The following is a 17553-nucleotide window of genomic DNA, read 5'->3' on the forward strand; positions in this document are numbered from 1 at the left end:
CATGGTGTAGCTGGAGGACAGCATGCTTCCACCCTCCTCTGGGTACATTGACTTAAATACGAAACTTAGGAGGCTCATGGTTCTCACCCCCTTCCATAGACTTACACAGTAGTTATGACGACTTCCAGAGGATGTACCTATCAGAGCTCTTGCAGCATTAACTGACATGTTGTCCACCCAATCATAGGATCAGAAATCAAAGGATCTAGTACTGAAAGCATAAGCTACAGCTAGCTAGCACTGCAGTGCATGAAATGTGGTGAGTAGTTTACTCAAAGCGAGAGAAAGACAACAGTTTAAACAATTTGAACAAATTAATTTCTTCAAAAATGTAAGAGAAGCAGCAGAGAGAGATAGCTAGCTATATTTTGTTGTATTTTTTCACTTTCACTTTAACTTACTTAGCTAGCTAATGCAGTTAACTAATTTAGCCTACTCAAACACCTGGCTCAAACAGAGAGGTCAGCCAGTGTAACTGCTAAACTGCTTGCTGTACACTGTACTGCGTGATTGTAGCAGGTTTACTAATGTGTTAATTCTAGTAGCTATGTTGACTATGACGTTAGCTAATATGGTGACAACAATGTAGGCTGTGTGTAGCAGTTAACGGTTCTGGTATGAAGGTTTGGCTTGGAAAGGTTTTTTTCGCCTGGTCACAGACAGCTGATGTGTTGTGCACTGAAGTCCACAAGCGAATGGAAAAGGTGAGAGGAGGGGAGTGCGTATATTCGAGAAGGAATTATACAACAAGCAAAGTGATGATGCTGTTTGTATGTGGCTGCTATGAAAGTGAACTGTGTGTGCGGATAATCAGGGGTATATTCATTCCGCCGATTCTGTTGAAAAAACGTTTCTTAAACGGAAGCAAATGGAACAAAACGGCAACAAATCTACCTGAATTTGTCCAATAGAAACTCTTGTTTGGAACTGTTTGGACTAATGATAACACCCTAGATCAGCTAGATGCAAGCAACAGTGTGCAAGAAGGTATTGAATGTGTCACTGTCATTCATCTTGATTACTAGTAGCCTAAACCTATCGATGTTACATTGAGCTGGGTGAATGGAATATGAATGGCAGTTGTCTAATATGCTGTAATAGAAATAAGGCCATGCTCATAAAAAATTAATCGTCCTCCTTAATCTTAAACAACACCGACCACCACTGATCTTGAATGTAATCAACATGAGCACTAGCTTGTATAGGAAGGTGGATTTCTACACAGTAGGTTGAAACCAATACTCTAAATGACTGTATATTAAACTCTATTAATATGACTGGTATAGTATTTCATGACCAAAACACATAAAATAGACAGTATCTGAATTATGTGACCTAATTTCCAAACAGGGACAAGGAGGACTAACTGAGTTATCTAAAATACAAAGCCAGCCTTGTTCTACTTTGACAAGGAAAAACAGATTGACTTCAAACCAGATGATAGCCAGGAAAATCATCCCTATGTCATGTGTAGGTAACTGAAACAGTATTCATAAACAAAGGTCGCGGACCTCAATTTAGTCTGTGATTTGACAGCCATTACTGAATACTAAACTACATCTGATAAGCAATAATAGATTACTCTGAAGGGATTCAGGAAAAACGGTGAAAACATTGTGCACCTGAGCAGTGTACAGGGAAATATCTGAGAAGAGCCATCATTAGATGATGTGATTAAAATGTGTTTAATGTACCAGGAAGAGGGGGGGGGAACATGGGGCAGACGTATTGGAATGGTGATTGGGGGGTCTGAGAAGACAGTGTTAGTGTAACATTTTGCTTACCCATCATATCTTTTGTCTTCTTGAAATGTTTATACCAGCGCCCAAATTCCTGACACTTCGCCGCCGACACATTTGCATAGTAAGTGCTGTTCACAATGGAGGAGATCATACTCTGAAAGAGAGAGATTGGTAAAGAGAGAGAAAACCTTCAGGATCCGCAATGTGCACCATGAGGGCATTTATTAACGCTGGTGTGACGTGCACTAATGCTGTGTTTTCTTGTCAAAACGAACAAAACATTTCGGTGCACAAACAACAATAATCTTAGCAAAGACCATTTCTTATTAGTCATGCACAAATCTTGGTCTTGTCTTTCCAAATGTAAAACAAATCAAAATGAAATATAAGAGGTGTGTCCCTTTATAGCAAATGCCAGAGAGTTTGAGAGAACCTTTCTGGGAGGGCTTCACTGAATTAGCAGCCTTGTTGATATCAGGGTGCAGTACTACAGTAAAGAGCAGTTTGCTTTGAAAAAGTAAAATAACAAACAGACTATTAAAAGTTAGCATCTGGAAATCAGGCAATGTAAACAGATGAATCTTTTCTTTTTTCTCTCGCTCTCCACAATATGTTAAAAAACATCTTCAAGAGATATAAAGCTTTATATCTGTGCCCTCTCGCCTTCTCCACAATTGACTCTACTCTTCCTTATTTATTTCTCGAACGCATTCCTCGCAAACAAGGCACCGTTTTCTTTTCATTAAATGTTTTAACACCTTCCTGGCCTGCGGGTGAATAGCAGGAGAAATTGTTTTGATTGTTATAAATATTCAAAAGATGAAACCATCTGTTTTCAAATTACAGGTATGCCATCTTTATCATATCTTTAATATGAGCACTTGGGGACGGGAGGGAAACCTTCTGGCACAACAGCACTTCAGTGAACAACACACGGCGCTGGCAGCAGAGCCGCAGCCTCATCTCCCACTCCTCCTCACCGGAGATGGAAGACGAGGGAGGATTGAGTCTGCTGCTGTGGATCACTATGGACCTGATGCTGAACTCCTGACCTCGACATCACTACACAACCAGCATACATTACAAGCCCGGTGAATTGCGGAATGATCATTGAGGATGAGTTATTGAGGATCTGACAATTGAGGATTGGTATCTTCAATAGTGTTAACAGAAAATGGCACATACAGTACAATATATCAGCTGAACCCAGTCCATATGATTGCACTATTTTGGTGAGTACAGTATAGTCCGTATTGTGGCATAATGGGAGCTATTCCGTGGGCGTAGCATGTTGCATTTACAGTATCTGGGCGAGGCAGAGCCAGCTATAGCAGGGCCCACCCAAGACACACTGCCTGTGTTCCTCCATCTTTGACACAGATGTTCTAATAAACGGTCCTCATTAATCAGGCATCTCCCTCCATACATCACACCCTCTCACTGGAGCACACACACACACACACAGGCAGGTACACACACACGCAGGCACAGACACGGTACACACATTTGCCAAGCCGTGCAGATAACCACCGCCACCTCGCGCCCACGAAGCCTCTGCCAGCCAGCAGCCATCTACAGGTAGTGGTGGGTACTGTGTGGCACCAGGATGCTGCCGTCTGACTGCCCTGGGCCCTTTAAGTGATAGCCATCTACAGGTAGTGGTGGGTACTGTGTGGCACCAGGATGCTGCCGTCTGACTGCCCTGGGCCCTTTAAGTGATAGCCATCTACAGGTAGTGGTGGGTACTGTGTGGCACCAGGATGCTGCCGTCTGACTGCCCTGGGCCCTTTAAGTGATAGCCATCTACAGGTAATGGTGGGTACTGTGTGGCACCAGGATGCTGCCGTTTGACTGCCCTGGGCCCTTTAAGTGATAGCCATCTACAGGTAGTGGTGGGTACTGTGTGGCACCAGGATGCTGCCGTCTGACTGCCCTGGGCCCTTTAAGTGATAGCCATCTACAGGTAGTGGTGGGTACTGTGTGGCACCAGGATGCTGCCGTCTGACTGCCCTGGGCCCTTTAAGTGATAGCCATCTACAGGTAATGGTGGGTACTGTGTGGCACCAGGATGCTGCCGTCTGACTGCCCTGGGCCCTTTAAGTGATAGCCATCTACAGGTAGTGGTGGGTACTGTGTGGCACCAGGATGCTGCCGTCTGACTGCCCTGGGCCCTTTAAGTGATAGCCATCTACAGGTAGTGGTGGGTACTGTGTGGCACCAGGATGCTGCCGTCTGACTGCCCTGGGCCCTTTAAGTGATAGCCATCTACAGGTAGTGGTGGGTACTGTGTGGCACCAGGATGCTGCCGTCTGACTGCCCTGGGCCCTTTAAGTGATAGCCATCTACAGGTAGTGGTGGGTACTGTGTGGCACCAGGATGCTGCCGTCTGACTGCCCTGGGCCCTTTAAGTGATAGCCATCTACAGGTAATGGTGGGTACTGTGTGGCACCAGGATGCTGCCGTCTGACTGCCCTGGGCCCTTTAAGTGATAGCCATCTACAGGTAGTGGTGGGTACTGTGTGGCACCAGGATGCTGCCGTCTGACTGCCCTGGGCCCTTTAAGTGATAGCCATCTACAGGTAATGGTGGGTACTGTGTGGCACCAGGATGCTGCCGTCTGACTGCCCTGGGCCCTTTAAGTGATAGCCATCTACAGGTAGTGGTGGGTACTGTGTGGCACCAGGATGCTGCCGTCTGACTGCCCTGGGCCCTTTAAGTGATAGCCATCTACAGGTAGTGGTGGGTACTGTGTGGCACCAGGATGCTGCCGTCTGACTGCCCTGGGCCCTTTAAGTGATAGCCATCTACAGGTAATGGTGGGTACTGTGTGGCACCAGGATGCTGCCGTCTGACTGCCCTGGGCCCTTTAAGTGATAGCCATCTACAGGTAGTGGTGGGTACTGTGTGGCACCAGGATGCTGCCGTCTGACTGCCCTGGGCCCTTTAAGTGATAGCCATCTACAGGTAGTGGTGGGTACTGTGTGGCACCAGGATGCTGCCGTCTGACTGCCCTGGGCCCTTTAAGTGATAGCCATCTACAGGTAGTGGTGGGTACTGTGTGGCACCAGGATGCTGCCGTCTGACTGCCCTGGGCCCTTTAAGTGATAGCCATCTACAGCACAGGAGCTTATCAGTGTCCCCCGGGAAGTCGCAGAGGGACGTTATCTGCCCCAACTATCTACTCCACTTTCCGTCATGGGAGAGAAACACATGAAAAAGACACGTTGGTAAAACCCTGCCATGGCCTGCAAGCATATGCACACACATACACATAAACTAACTAAGACACCGTACACACACCCTTTTCTTGTTCCTTAGCTCTGATTGTGGCTAATATCTTGCCCCCCCCCAAACATCTAAAACTAATTACAGTCAATTCCACACCAATTGGGTTAAGCGTCCCCACCCCTCCCCACACACACATGTACGCACGCCTGCGCACACACACGCACACATACACACCAATAGGCCCTACTGCTACCTCAACCACTAGCAGCCTTAGAGCAGAGCCCAGGCTCACAAAGATGGCATTTGATGGCTTTTTGCTGCTATGCAACAGGACAGCTGCTCTGTCAGGGCCGCCCAGTGGGCGAAGGAGGGGGGGCAGAGTGGCGAGGGGGGCCTCTTTTGTTGCCGTAGTTTCAGAGGAGCCTGGGGTGGACGGGAGTCAAACTTTTTAGTGAGACCTCATCTACTTTTCCTCTACGGGGGGCATTACAGTGGAACTCCATCTGAGCGCAGTCAAATGATATTCCACTGGGAACAATAACAATGGCCACAGTGGTGAACACAGTCTCTTTTCTCTCAGCCCCCCCTCCCCTCTCTTGGAGTTGGAGTCTCTTCAGGGCATTTGTAGGCCAAACACACAAAGCATGACTCCCTGCCACAAAAGAATGAACTAAATGTTTGACAAGACAGAGAACAAAGGCGCCGTTTTTTCAAGATGGCCCACCCTCTTTCTTTCTCTCTTTGAGCCCTGTTCTGAGGTAGGGTTCATTCTCTCCCCCAAATTCTCTGTTTGTTAACCTTTCTCTCCCCAGGATTACCCTCCTGAATATCAAGGAGACACTAATCCTATAAAAGCTGCCAATCTTCCCTGCCTCCGAATACACCCTTTCCTCTCCCCGGGCGCTGTTGGCTTCCCAGAAGCCTTAGGAGCGCTGCAGCCTCTGTGGCTTCTCACCTGCCGCCCATCACATCCCCCTCAGGCACTCTCATCAGAGACCCTGAGCCAGAGTTTAATACTGATAAGAAACAGCAGTAGCCACGCAGGTCTAATACTGGGCTCAATGGCCCAAATGAGTCTTATAGAGAGACCTATTAAAAGCAACAACACACCTCTCTGTGGGTATAGCAATGCAGAACCCACTGTGTAACAGATGTCAGATATTTTGAAGTCGGCCATCTGTGAACCCCTACAATGTGAATAAAGGGATCGCTGCTTATAGTATATCATATATGATATTTGGTATTAACAATGCACATCTCAACTACCATTTCATATTTCAGTTAGCCTGTTAACTCTTACTTACTCAGAGCGTCTTACAATGAGTAAATAACAATGGCTGAACAACAGAGTAAAATCGAGCAGCGATGCTATCCTCTGAGCCTGCGCGGTTGGACCGCACCACAGAGAGTGGTTCACATATGGACCGTAAACAGGGTGATTACCGGGCTGAGGGAGAGAGGGAGGGAGCGGCGGCTCGGCTCAGCCTGAACACCGCCGGGGGACTCTTTACATCATCACCACGCTCTGCCCGGCTAAACACACACACCACGGGCCTCTAGGTGACCATACGGCAGCCTCGGTGAGGGGAGAGTCCACTGAATACCGCACTCCATAACACACACACTCCATACCGTAAGAGCTCGCACACACACTCCATACCATAAGCGCTCACACACACACACTCTATATCGTAAGCGCACACACCCAGAAGGCTCCTGTGATAAATATACTTCCGTTTCTTTCCTGCAGAACAGCTTATGTTATGAGCTATGAAATACGACGAAAGCTGAAATTCTATAGAGTCAAGCTACTTGAATAGAGAGTGAGTGTATTACATAATGGTGAGAGAGAAAAAAAACTCCCAAAAACATATTTCTAGCCTGACGTATAAAGAGGAAAATCAAGATTATTCTGGGTTGGTCCATTGTTTACCCAACAATAACCCTGCATTTAATCAACAGTACTGCTTCTGCAAATGAGGGGGGCAGAGAATAAGAGGGGGGGGGGGGGGGACGTGCATCTATATGGACGACAATGGGTATTGATTTGGATTTTCTATGGCAATTCTCCATCGTGTTCCACTCTATCAAACTCTGGGCATTTGAAAAAGGGACACTGGCAGTCTTTGGCAAATGGAATAGTGGGGGTTTGTGGACGGCTCCAGCACCTGTGATAAGGGACATTCTTTTGCCAGAGAGCTCTGGTTCATGTCTTTGAGTAACTCCTTGAGGGCATTTCTTACTGTAGAGTGGGTCCACTGCTCTGGCGGCAGGTCCTCCAGTTTAGGACAACTGTGAGACGAGATAGGAGGTAGGAAGAAGAGATAGAGGAGGAGAGAGAAAGAGAAAGGGATGAGGGTGGGGGGAGAAGACGGAGAACAGGGAGATTGAGACAGGGGAGGGGGGAATAGAGAGAAGGAGAGAAAAGAGGGCAGAGAACAGGAGAGAACAGGAGAGAACAGGAGGAGAAAGAGAGAGAGAGAGAGAGAGAGAGAGAGAGAGAGATGAGCACAGGGCCTTGCTTTCCTGCTGCAAGCGCCCCTCCAAGACAGACAGATTTCATTTGGCGCATCAAGCAGATGCATCTGGAGATTGCTCTCTCTCTCTCCCTCCCTCCCTCCCTTTTCCCTCGCTCTCTCTCCTTCCCTCTCTCTCTCCTGATTGTTCTGATTAGTTAATTACTTTATACAACACATCTGCTGTATTGATGCATGAATTATACATCAGCTGCATGTGGCGACTATTATTTCATGTTACTTCTACCTTCCTGGCTCGATGTGCTCGGCGAAACAATTTAAGGTGTTACCGGCTAGATTTTTGCAGCGGGGGGAAAGGAAATAACAACATGCCACACGTAAAAACACACATTTTTGATAAAAAGACAAAGAATGTATGGGCCTATGCGATATACAGATGAATGTACTCTATTTACAGACAAGTGGACCCCCCTTTAAAACCAGATATTTTTAATGAGGGGGAATTCGAAAGAGAACAAGCAGGTCTCAAGTGAGAGAGCCCCGTTCGCTTCAGATAAGGATCTCTCCATGTGATCAAGCATGCGCAGACGTCACGTGTGTGGGACATATGGCCGTGTTCGCATTGCATGCATTCCTGAATTATGGCAACGACAAAAGAGACACGTGAACCGCACACTCCACAGTTGGTATGGGTGTCTATTGAGTTTATGTGTGTGTGGTGGGGGAGACGGGTTTCTATTGTCTTAAAGGTTATAGGTACTTTGACATGTGTAATGCATATGTAATAAACAGAAGGTAGATTGGTAGAAGTTAGAGGATTCAAAGATAGAGGGCGAACACACACACACACACACACACAACACACAACACACACACACGGCTCTGGTTAAGGCTTTGCCAGAACACCTTAAATGGCTGTAGCAGCTAGAGAGCCTCTGGGGAAAGCAAAGGAACAGAGGGGAGGAAAAGAGAGGAGGGCGAGTGGTGGAGACAGACAGCTATCCATGCAGACACACAAGCTTGCTGGAAATAAACACAACCTTCTGTGTCCTGGCTGGTGTGTGTGCAGAGGAGGGGAGAAAAGAGAAGGAGGGAGGGAGAACAACCTGTGTGTGTGTGTGTGTGTGTGTGTGTGTGTGTGTGTGTGTGTGTGTGTGTGTGTGTGTGTGTGTGTGTGTGTGTGTGTGTGTGTGTGTGTGTGTGTGTGTGAACAGCCCCCCAGAGGGTTGCATTAGCAGTGAGCTAGTGAGGGTAGGGCTGAGTGTGTGCAGCTGGCACAGGCCTCTACACCAGCAGTACCAATCTCAGTGTGTGTGTGTAGTCTGTGGCTGCTATGTGGTCTGTAAACAGTATGTGTGGGTTGTGTGGCCAGGTCCGTCATTAGAAATAGACGCCGATTTTGGATGTTTGAAAACGTCCTGAGAACGTCGATATATGCCTTCCTCGGCTCTCACAAAAAAAATCTAAAATAAAGATTGCCCAGCACTGGGCGCAGACTGATGATGATCGGAGCTGGAGCTTAGACCACTGTGCTACTGCAGTTCACAAAGCCCGAGCAAGCCTTGAGAACACTGTGAATACTGATGATACCTGATGGTAATATTGTATCGTTTTTTTATTATTTTGTTGTAGCCCTTTCCTGCAATAGTGGCCTCATAAGTAGAATGCTATAAATATTTTTCATAATTTCATAATTAATAAACATACCTTTTTTTAACGCCGAAAATCTGTATATCTATGTCAAACGGTTTTGGTATATTTCTATCTTATGTGATGTATATAAGGTGTAAAATTGGGATGCAAACTCAAAGTAGATTTGTTTAAGACACTCTTGTGACCCTGATTTAACCCACTGCAGTAAAAGGTTAAGCCTTCCCCAAACCATAGCCCTAACCTTAACTATTAATGCCCAAACTGTTAACCTTTGAGTTGTTTCTGCTTTAACCCTGTAACCATGTGGAATAAACCCTGTAACCATGTGGAATAAACCCTGTAACCATGTGGAATAAACCCTGTAAACACACACAATGAAAGCATCAGAAATAGACATTCATCCATAACACGTTGAACTTCGAAGGGATACTATGACATCTTGTTGGTGTGGCTACTGACTGTGGTCAACGTAAATGGTGAGTACAGTTTTACAGTAGGTGCTATGAGCAAACCTGACTGCCATGCATGGTTTTTGTATGGACTGGATAGCTACCATTGCTATGTTCAGCCCATCCATCACTATCAGGTGTATGGCTGGATTCCAGGTATGTCTTTGCTGTTATGGCTGCTGCAAGGTCTGTGGCTATTATGCTAATTTGAGCTAGTGTGGAAGCATAGAAAGCAAATGGTATGCCTACGTGTTGGGTGTTTAACCCAAGTTAACTAGGTACGCATGCCACACTAGACTGGCATAGGTGGGTGGTGGGGTCAGGAGGGTGGTGTGGTTGGGTACTTCACTGGACTGGCATTGGGTGGGTGGTTGGTTAGGTGGGTGGTTGTGTGGGTGGGTGGGTTGATTGGGCAACAGGGCGGAGACTGACCTGTGCAGCTGAATTTTCAGCGTGACTACATGGTACACGTCCTGCAGCATGTCTGCCACGGTGGCGTCCGGCGCGTCCGTTACGTAGGACAGTGGGACCGGGTTCCACTTGCCCACCTGAATGAGACCTGCAATGGAAAGAGAAACACAAACACAATCAAATGGTAAATGTTATGTTTCTCACGTTTAGACACATACAGATAAACATTTAGAATAATTGACTGATTCTATATTTTCCCAGCAAGGTCACATTAAAGTTGACATCTCTTTTCCCAGCAAGCCCCCCCCCCCCCATCACCACCAATAAATGCCATGAAAACATCCGAGCCTACACTATGTCCTACTACAGAGATTGTGGGGTATTTTGGGCAACTGTGTTGCTGTATGATAGACCTGCCTGTAATAAAGGGCAGAGGCACCTGGAAGTAGCCCAGGTCTGTGTGTTGCAGTTGCACTCTGCTGCAACCGGTCCCACCTTCACTCCCACTGAGTGTTCTAGCTAGAGGTTTACAGAGCAAAGAGGCCCTGAGAACTCCTGAGAGGCATGTAGTTACATCCTCTGTCTGGGATCAATGTCAGCCTACGTTACTGAGCCTTCAGATCAGCTGGGAAACTATCGGAGGCCTGGACAGCTAAGGCAGTTGTGTGTGTGTGTGTGTTTGGGGAGAGTGGGGGAGTGGGCAGTGTGTGTGTGTGTGTGTGTGTGTGTGTGTGTGTGTGTGTGTGTGTGTGTGTGTGTGTGTGTGTGTGTGTGTGTGTGTGTGTGTGTGTGTGTGTGTGTGGGTGGATGGATGGATGGATGGATGGATGGATAGAAGGGGGGCAGTGTGTGTGGGGTAAGTTATGGGAGAAGCCAAATCATAGCAGGGCCAGTTCTATAATTCGTGGAGCGGGCATGTGCCTGAGTTTATATGTGTGTGTATACAGTTGAAGTCGGAAGTTTACATACACCTTAGCCAAATACATTTAAATTCCGTTTTCACAATTTCTGACATTTAATCCTAGTAAAAAATGCCCTGTCTTAGGTCAGTTATGATCAACACTTTATTTTAAAAAGTGTTGAAAAAAGTGAATGTGAAATGTCAGAATAATAGTAGAGAGAATGATTTATTTCAGCTTTTATTTATTTCTTCACATTCCCAGTGGGTCAGAAGTTTACATACACTCACTTAGTATTTGGTAGCATTGGCTTTAAATTGTTTAATTTGGGTCAAACGTTTCGGGTAACCTTCCACAAGCTTCCCAAAATAATTTGGGTGAATTTTGGCCCATTTCTCCTGATAGAGCTGGTGTAACTGAGTCAGATTTGTAGGCCTCCTTGCTTGCACATGCTTTTTCAGTTCTTTGGCTTGCAAGCCTCCTCCTTTTTCCTCCAAACATAACCATGGTCATTATAACCAAACAGTTCTATTTTTGTTTCATCAGACCAGAGGACATTTCTCCAAAAATTACGATCTTTGTCCCCTTCTGCAGTTGCAAACCGTAGACGGTATTTTTTATGGCGGTTATGGAACAGTGGCTTCTTCCTTGTTGAGCGGCCTTTCAGGTTATGTTGATATAGGAATTGTTTTACTGTGGATATAGATTATTTTGTACATTTTTCCTCCAGCATCTTCACAAGGTCCTTTGCTGTTGTTCTGGGATTGATTTGCACTTTTCGCACCAAAGTACATTCATCTCTAGGAGACAGAACGCATCTCCTCCTTAGCTGTATGACGGCAGCGTGGCCCCATGGTGTTTATACTTGCATACTATTGTTTGTGCAGATGAACGTGGTACCTTCAGGCGTTTGGAAATTGCTCCCAAGCATGACCCAGACTTGTGGAGGTCTAAAATAATGTTTCTGAGGTCTTGGCTGATTTCTTTTGGTTTTCCCACAATGTCAAGCAAAGAGGCACTGAGTTTGAAGGTAGCCTTAAAATACATCCACAGGTACACCTCCAATTGACTCAAATTATGTCAATTAGCCTATCAGAAGCTTCTAAAGCTAAGACAACATTTTCTCAAATTTTTCAACTGTTTAAAGGCACAGTCAACTTAGTGTATGTAAACTTCTGACGCACTGGAATTGTGATACAGTGAATTATAGGTGAAATAATCTGTCTGTAAATAATTGCTGGGAAAATGACTTGCACAAACTAGATGTCCTAACCGACTTGCCAAAACTATAGTTTGTTAACAAGAAATGTGTGGAGTGGTTGAAAAACAAGTTTTTATGACTCCAGCCTAAGTGTATGTAAACTTCCGACTTCAACTGTATGTGTGTGTATCTGTGTGTGTGTGTATGTGTGTGTGAGCGGGTCATCAATAGAGTGGGGGCTTGTGCCAGTCCTACCTTTCGCCTGTGCCGCCGAGCTGTGCGAGTAGCCCAGTGACAGAAGGGCCATCTCGATAAGCTGGTTGAACAGCATGTCTTTCCTGACCAGCACAAACTCGGCGTGCTCCTCCTTGCTGTCAAACTCGATGGGGCTCTCGTAATGCTCCACCACGCAGAACACAGGGAGCATGTTGCCTGGAGAGACACAGACAACACAGCGGGGGCTCAGACATGACAAATGGTGACCTTCAATGGGGGGATTAATATTACATTTAGACACAGCTGATACAGTCAGACTACCTCTATTCATGAATGAATGAATGTCAGTGCAATTCGTATTATCAGTGACAGCACAATGATAAATATTGTATTGTTTTTTATTAGAATTTCCATATTAGCCTTATTCACATTGATAGAACTGGTAGTGGTAGCGGTAGTAGATGTGGTGGTACTGTGATTTTAGTTATTCAAACATGATCAATGACATCATGATTAGAGTAATGATGTCAATGTCCTTAGTCATTATTAATGATATCATTATTCGATTTGAACTAAAGTCTAAATAAATTGAATGTTGTTCAGATGAATCTTGGCCGATCTCTGCTTTTAACCACTTTTTGACTGAGATCTATTGATACATTGTCAAGGAGTTCAGATCACATTAGACTGCTTCTGCCTCTGCTGTCAGCCAACCCCATATCACCTTCCCATGATGCACCGCTCCAAATCCCAACACTCCAGTGCGCCCTGAGGTTTACTAGTCTGTGTAAACACTGCACTACTATTAGGTAGAAAACGAGGAATCCTTGTCCAAAGACGTTGCACTGTGCAAATTTCAAATTATACCATTTGGGTTAAAAACGGCTTTTGATGTTTCGGTGACTTAAGTTTCGGAGCATCATCACTTTTTTGGTTAAAATGTTCCTCTATAGCCTTCAGTGGTGATGATATGCAGCACATTATTCATGGAGTTTAAGCATTTGCAATGAACAATATTTCTAATGTCCGGCATCCTGAAGATGCAAACATCTCTGACAAACAATCAATAAACGGGGTAATCACCAGCAGATGCCAGGGAATGTGCTGAAACGCTGCTTCTCTCCCTGATTTTAATAGATAGAGATCTAACAATAAAGACTGCTGTGTAGGTTCATTTGGGGATCAATACAGCCTTTGTTTTCATGGAACGGAGAAAAGCCCATAGTAAATATTATTCAGCTCAAACAATGCCCACTGTGGCCATGCAAAACTTTAGCAACAGACGCTTCTATAAATTTCACAATTTCCTCTCGAAAAAGGCTAAAAATATGCTGGAACATTCTGAAAAACGCGAGGACAGAGTGATGTAGGGCCGGCCTGAGGATGATGATTGGGGAGGAAAATTGAACTTTCTCAGCTGGTGTTTTGCAACAAATGAGACAGGAACCAACTACGAGTAACAGCGCATCAAGACACTCAACGCAACATTCTTTGGTTCCAAAGTCCCCACAAACACAACCGAACAAACAGACGAGACATAACGGCCAACTCATTAAACTCGTGAAAATCTGCAGGTCTGAATGCTCGTATCTAGCCCCAAAAATTCATAAAATAATAACATTATTCATGTATGATCAGGCCAGTAGTTATATAAGAAAGCTATTTCATCATCTCATAATAAAGGCCCCTTAAGTGGGGGACCTACATTCTCTATAATAAACAACAACAGGAGAGAAACAGTGATGCAGTGCTATGCAGAATAACACAGTAATAATTCTCAAACAGCCTCGGTATAAACAATGGGTCTTCGTAGATAAGCCTAAGTGTGGGTGTGTGCACTAAGATGACTAAGGGAAATTTAAATCGGTTTGCGCAGGAAGATGGAAACAAAACCATGACACTTGTGAACCATGAAGACATTATAATTGTAAACACAGACAGCACATACACACACTTACAACATTCCACCTCTCTCCCATCTTGCCAAACACACACAGGCCATCATTTGGGCCTACTTGTACTGAGGGTCCTTTTGAAGTGTCTGAGAGTAAATATTTTGCTATCTCACACACCTACACACATAAACACACACCACCCTGACCAGTGTCACTCACCCCTCTTGTGGCAGTTCTTGAGGAGGTGTCCCGAGGGTTTGTAGGGTACCCCGGCCAGCTTGGCCCCCGTGCTGCCCAGGCGGGCCCTGCCCAGGGGGCTGCCGTTCTGTTCCAGCCGGGCCAGCTTGGCTGGGGGGGCCTTGGAGTCGCGGTCGCCCATGCTGTTGACCAGGTCACAGTTCTCCTTCCCCAGGCACGCCTCGCTGAGATGGTCCATCATTCTCAGCACCTCTGCTCACTATCACCTGGGAGGAGATAAGACAGGGACAGTCTGGGTGTTAACTAGCTGGCAGAACATTATGGGGTTTCATGGACATGTAAGGCCTTCACACAGTAAGCACATCATATTCAAATGCATGATATGAAGTATGCCAAATTATCTTTTTAGGGTTGATTGTTTGGACTTTGAAAAGGTTAGAAAAAAGAGGGTGATAACTTGTCAACATGAACATCTATCTATGGGAAAAAGCACATTAAAAACATAACAGTTACAACAATAACTGCCAATTCTGTGCTTTCATTACTTGGCACTCACAATGTTTCGTGCCATCGTAATGTTCCCATTTTTCAGAGCATGTATTATGTATGTCTGTCCCACTACGGATTCCCATATGGTGGGCAAACAAGCACATTTTTGTGCAAACACATTAATTTGCAGAAAGATTCCACTCTGATGATTACTGCAGTTCACAGCACAAGCCCACAAGCCTTGCAACAGTGAAGTGAAGGCTGAGAGAGTAGAGCTAAACATATTCAGCCTGAGTCACTTTCAGCCCCCCCCCCCCCCCCCCCCCCCAAAAAAAAAAAAAAAAACTACCAGACAGGCTTTATGGGAAAAAAGCATAAAAAGGCAAAGGACCTGAAGAACATTGTTATGACAGAGTTGTATCACATGTGCCTAAACAGGACATGATATGAGGAAGAAGAATTGTGTGGGAGGTCTCTTTAAATTGCTCTTTAAATGTAAGAGAAGACTACAAAATGTGAGGTAAAACTAAATGAAAGCAGTACCATTGGAAAGAATGCTGACTTGTTATACCTTTGAGCCTATCAGAAATGAAAAGTGCAAGCAGAAAAAAGAATGGACAGAGGACAAGGTGAAGTCTGACATGCCAGAAACACCTGATTATTGAAAACACATTTTCATTTGTATTTAACCAGGCAAGTGAGTTAAGAACGAGTTCTTCTCTACAAAGACAACCTACCGGGGAACAGTGGGTTAACTGCCTTGTTCAGGGGCAGAACGACAGATTTTTACTTTGTCAGCTTGGGGATTCGATAAAGCAACCTTTTGGTTACTGGCCCAACACTCCAACCACTAGGCTACCTGCCGCCCGCATACACAGCCACCGACTGCAGGAAGCACACAATCAACACCTTGACAGTCTCTCCACAACTGAATGACAGGGTTAAACACCTAATACACACCATTTGCTTAGCAACATTTGAATAAGTATCTGTTATGGTGTTTCATTTTTTAAAATAAAAAATAAGGCTACATTCCGTTGGGTTATTATACAGTGTTTACATTGTGCAATAGAAAGTTTAAAATATATATTTCAACAAAAACTGAACAGGTCAAAATAATGTACCCCCACCTTCCCACCAGAACAGAAATGATCATGAACTATCTCATTCATGATATGCAATGAAGCAACTAATTGTTTAAATAGGGGCAACAGAATCCAGACCCGGATATGGTGGAGGTCCAGGGCAGGATTTCTGAATGACCTTTAAAAAAGACAAGCAAGAGTGCAAAACACAAGTTAAGTTACATTTAGGGCAAACCAACCTGAAACTCAGCACTTCAAAACTCGAAAGCATATAATGCAGTCTTGGTGAACGTTGCCTTCTTCAAGTTTTGTCAAGGGAAAGAAAACTTCAATGTCTGATGCTTTCTAGGTTTAAATGATAGGTCCTCTACAGAAATGTGTTCTTCTTTTGAGAGATGAAAGGTTGATATACAAAAGAGCAACCCACATCTATATAAAAGAAGACGTCGAGACAGACTGGGATACGATAACATTGGTAGTGAATTAAGTCTGTACAGTATAGCCTAAATAAATCGAATTATTTGCTCACTGGAAAAATAGTAATTCTTACGTCTTATTAGAAGTAGCGGAGGAAAATAACACCTGATACAATAAACTGGATAACTGTCTCGAGCATAGTCCATCGGTTACAAGTGCAACGAGTTAACACAACGTATCCACCACGATTATCAGTCAGTCGTGAATAGAACATCGGATAGTGTTAAGCTGTGCTGAAATCTGTTATTTCTACCAGTCGCGAACAATCCTGATGTATAAACGCATACAAAAATAACGTGTATTCAATAAATTCGGCTTCTCTAGAATTTTTTTTATCGACAATGATCTGCTATCTCATGTAGAGACGATGGCGCAACGATATGCACACCCATGTTAAAAAGTGCGATTTACTTTCCAATGTCGAGTTAAGGCTTGCTATGGATGCATAACAGCTGCTTGCGATGTGTGTTCTTTCTGTTGGTTTGATTTGCGTCCGGACGGGAGCTCTTCTTTCTTTCTCGCTTTCCCCTTCTGTGTCCCCATTAAATTATGAGTTGTATTGACTCATCACTCCCCTTGCTGGTGCTGCCTGTGCTTTCCCTTTCTCCTCCTCATTTCAAAAGAAAATACCCCTAAAACAAGACGATTTAACCCGCATGTCGAGTGTTGAAGGCAGCCACCCGCGACAGCCGATGTCCTGGCGGAGTGTAGAACCTAAAATAAAGTAAAAAGTGCAAAGAAAACAGAGGATGGTGCGATTTCCGGCTGTGCGCGCAGGAATTTTTAATCAGCTTGATTAGAGTGAGGCGGTTCTGCATTTATTACTGAATAACACACACACACACACACACACATGCACATACACAGAGGCGCGCATAGGCTACACATATTCGAGATGCTATGCGAATGGACATTATATAGGCTACAGGAGGACCATGTGGAAATTGTTAAAATAGGCCGATATAAACCGCACATCACTGAAATGCTATCTGAGAGAGCACAATAGAATAACTCCCATGTCGTTTTGGCTATTGATCTACGTCAGTCCTGAGTAGCCTACTCGACCCGTAAGCTATTCTTATTGTGCATACAAATAAATAAACAAACAAACAAAATTGATATCCCGAATAATA

The 17553-nt window shown here is 44.8% G+C and overlaps 1 protein-coding gene across 2 annotated transcripts in view; it reads right to left on the bottom strand.

Moving 5' to 3' along the window:
• LOC139392777 (DNA-binding protein SATB1-like) overlaps positions 1-17008 on the bottom strand; it is a 43414-nt gene extending 26406 nt beyond the window's left edge. The window contains exons 1-6 of one of the 2 annotated variants that reach the window (XM_071141037.1): positions 16183-17008; positions 14391-14635; positions 12316-12492; positions 9982-10108; positions 7214-7262; positions 1785-1896 (exon numbers count right to left, since the gene is read on the bottom strand). In XM_071141037.1, the coding sequence (XP_070997138.1) occupies positions 1785-1896; positions 7214-7262; positions 9982-10108; positions 12316-12492; positions 14391-14610 (685 nt within the window). In that variant the 5' untranslated portion in view covers positions 14611-14635; positions 16183-17008. The other variant, XM_071141029.1, reaches the window with a different exon arrangement.
• Between the last annotated feature and the right edge of the window lie 545 nt (positions 17009-17553).

The sequence above is a fragment of the Oncorhynchus clarkii genome, chromosome 3 (genome assembly GCF_045791955.1).
Source record: "Oncorhynchus clarkii lewisi isolate Uvic-CL-2024 chromosome 3, UVic_Ocla_1.0, whole genome shotgun sequence".
NCBI classification, from domain to species: domain Eukaryota; kingdom Metazoa; phylum Chordata; class Actinopteri; order Salmoniformes; family Salmonidae; genus Oncorhynchus; species Oncorhynchus clarkii.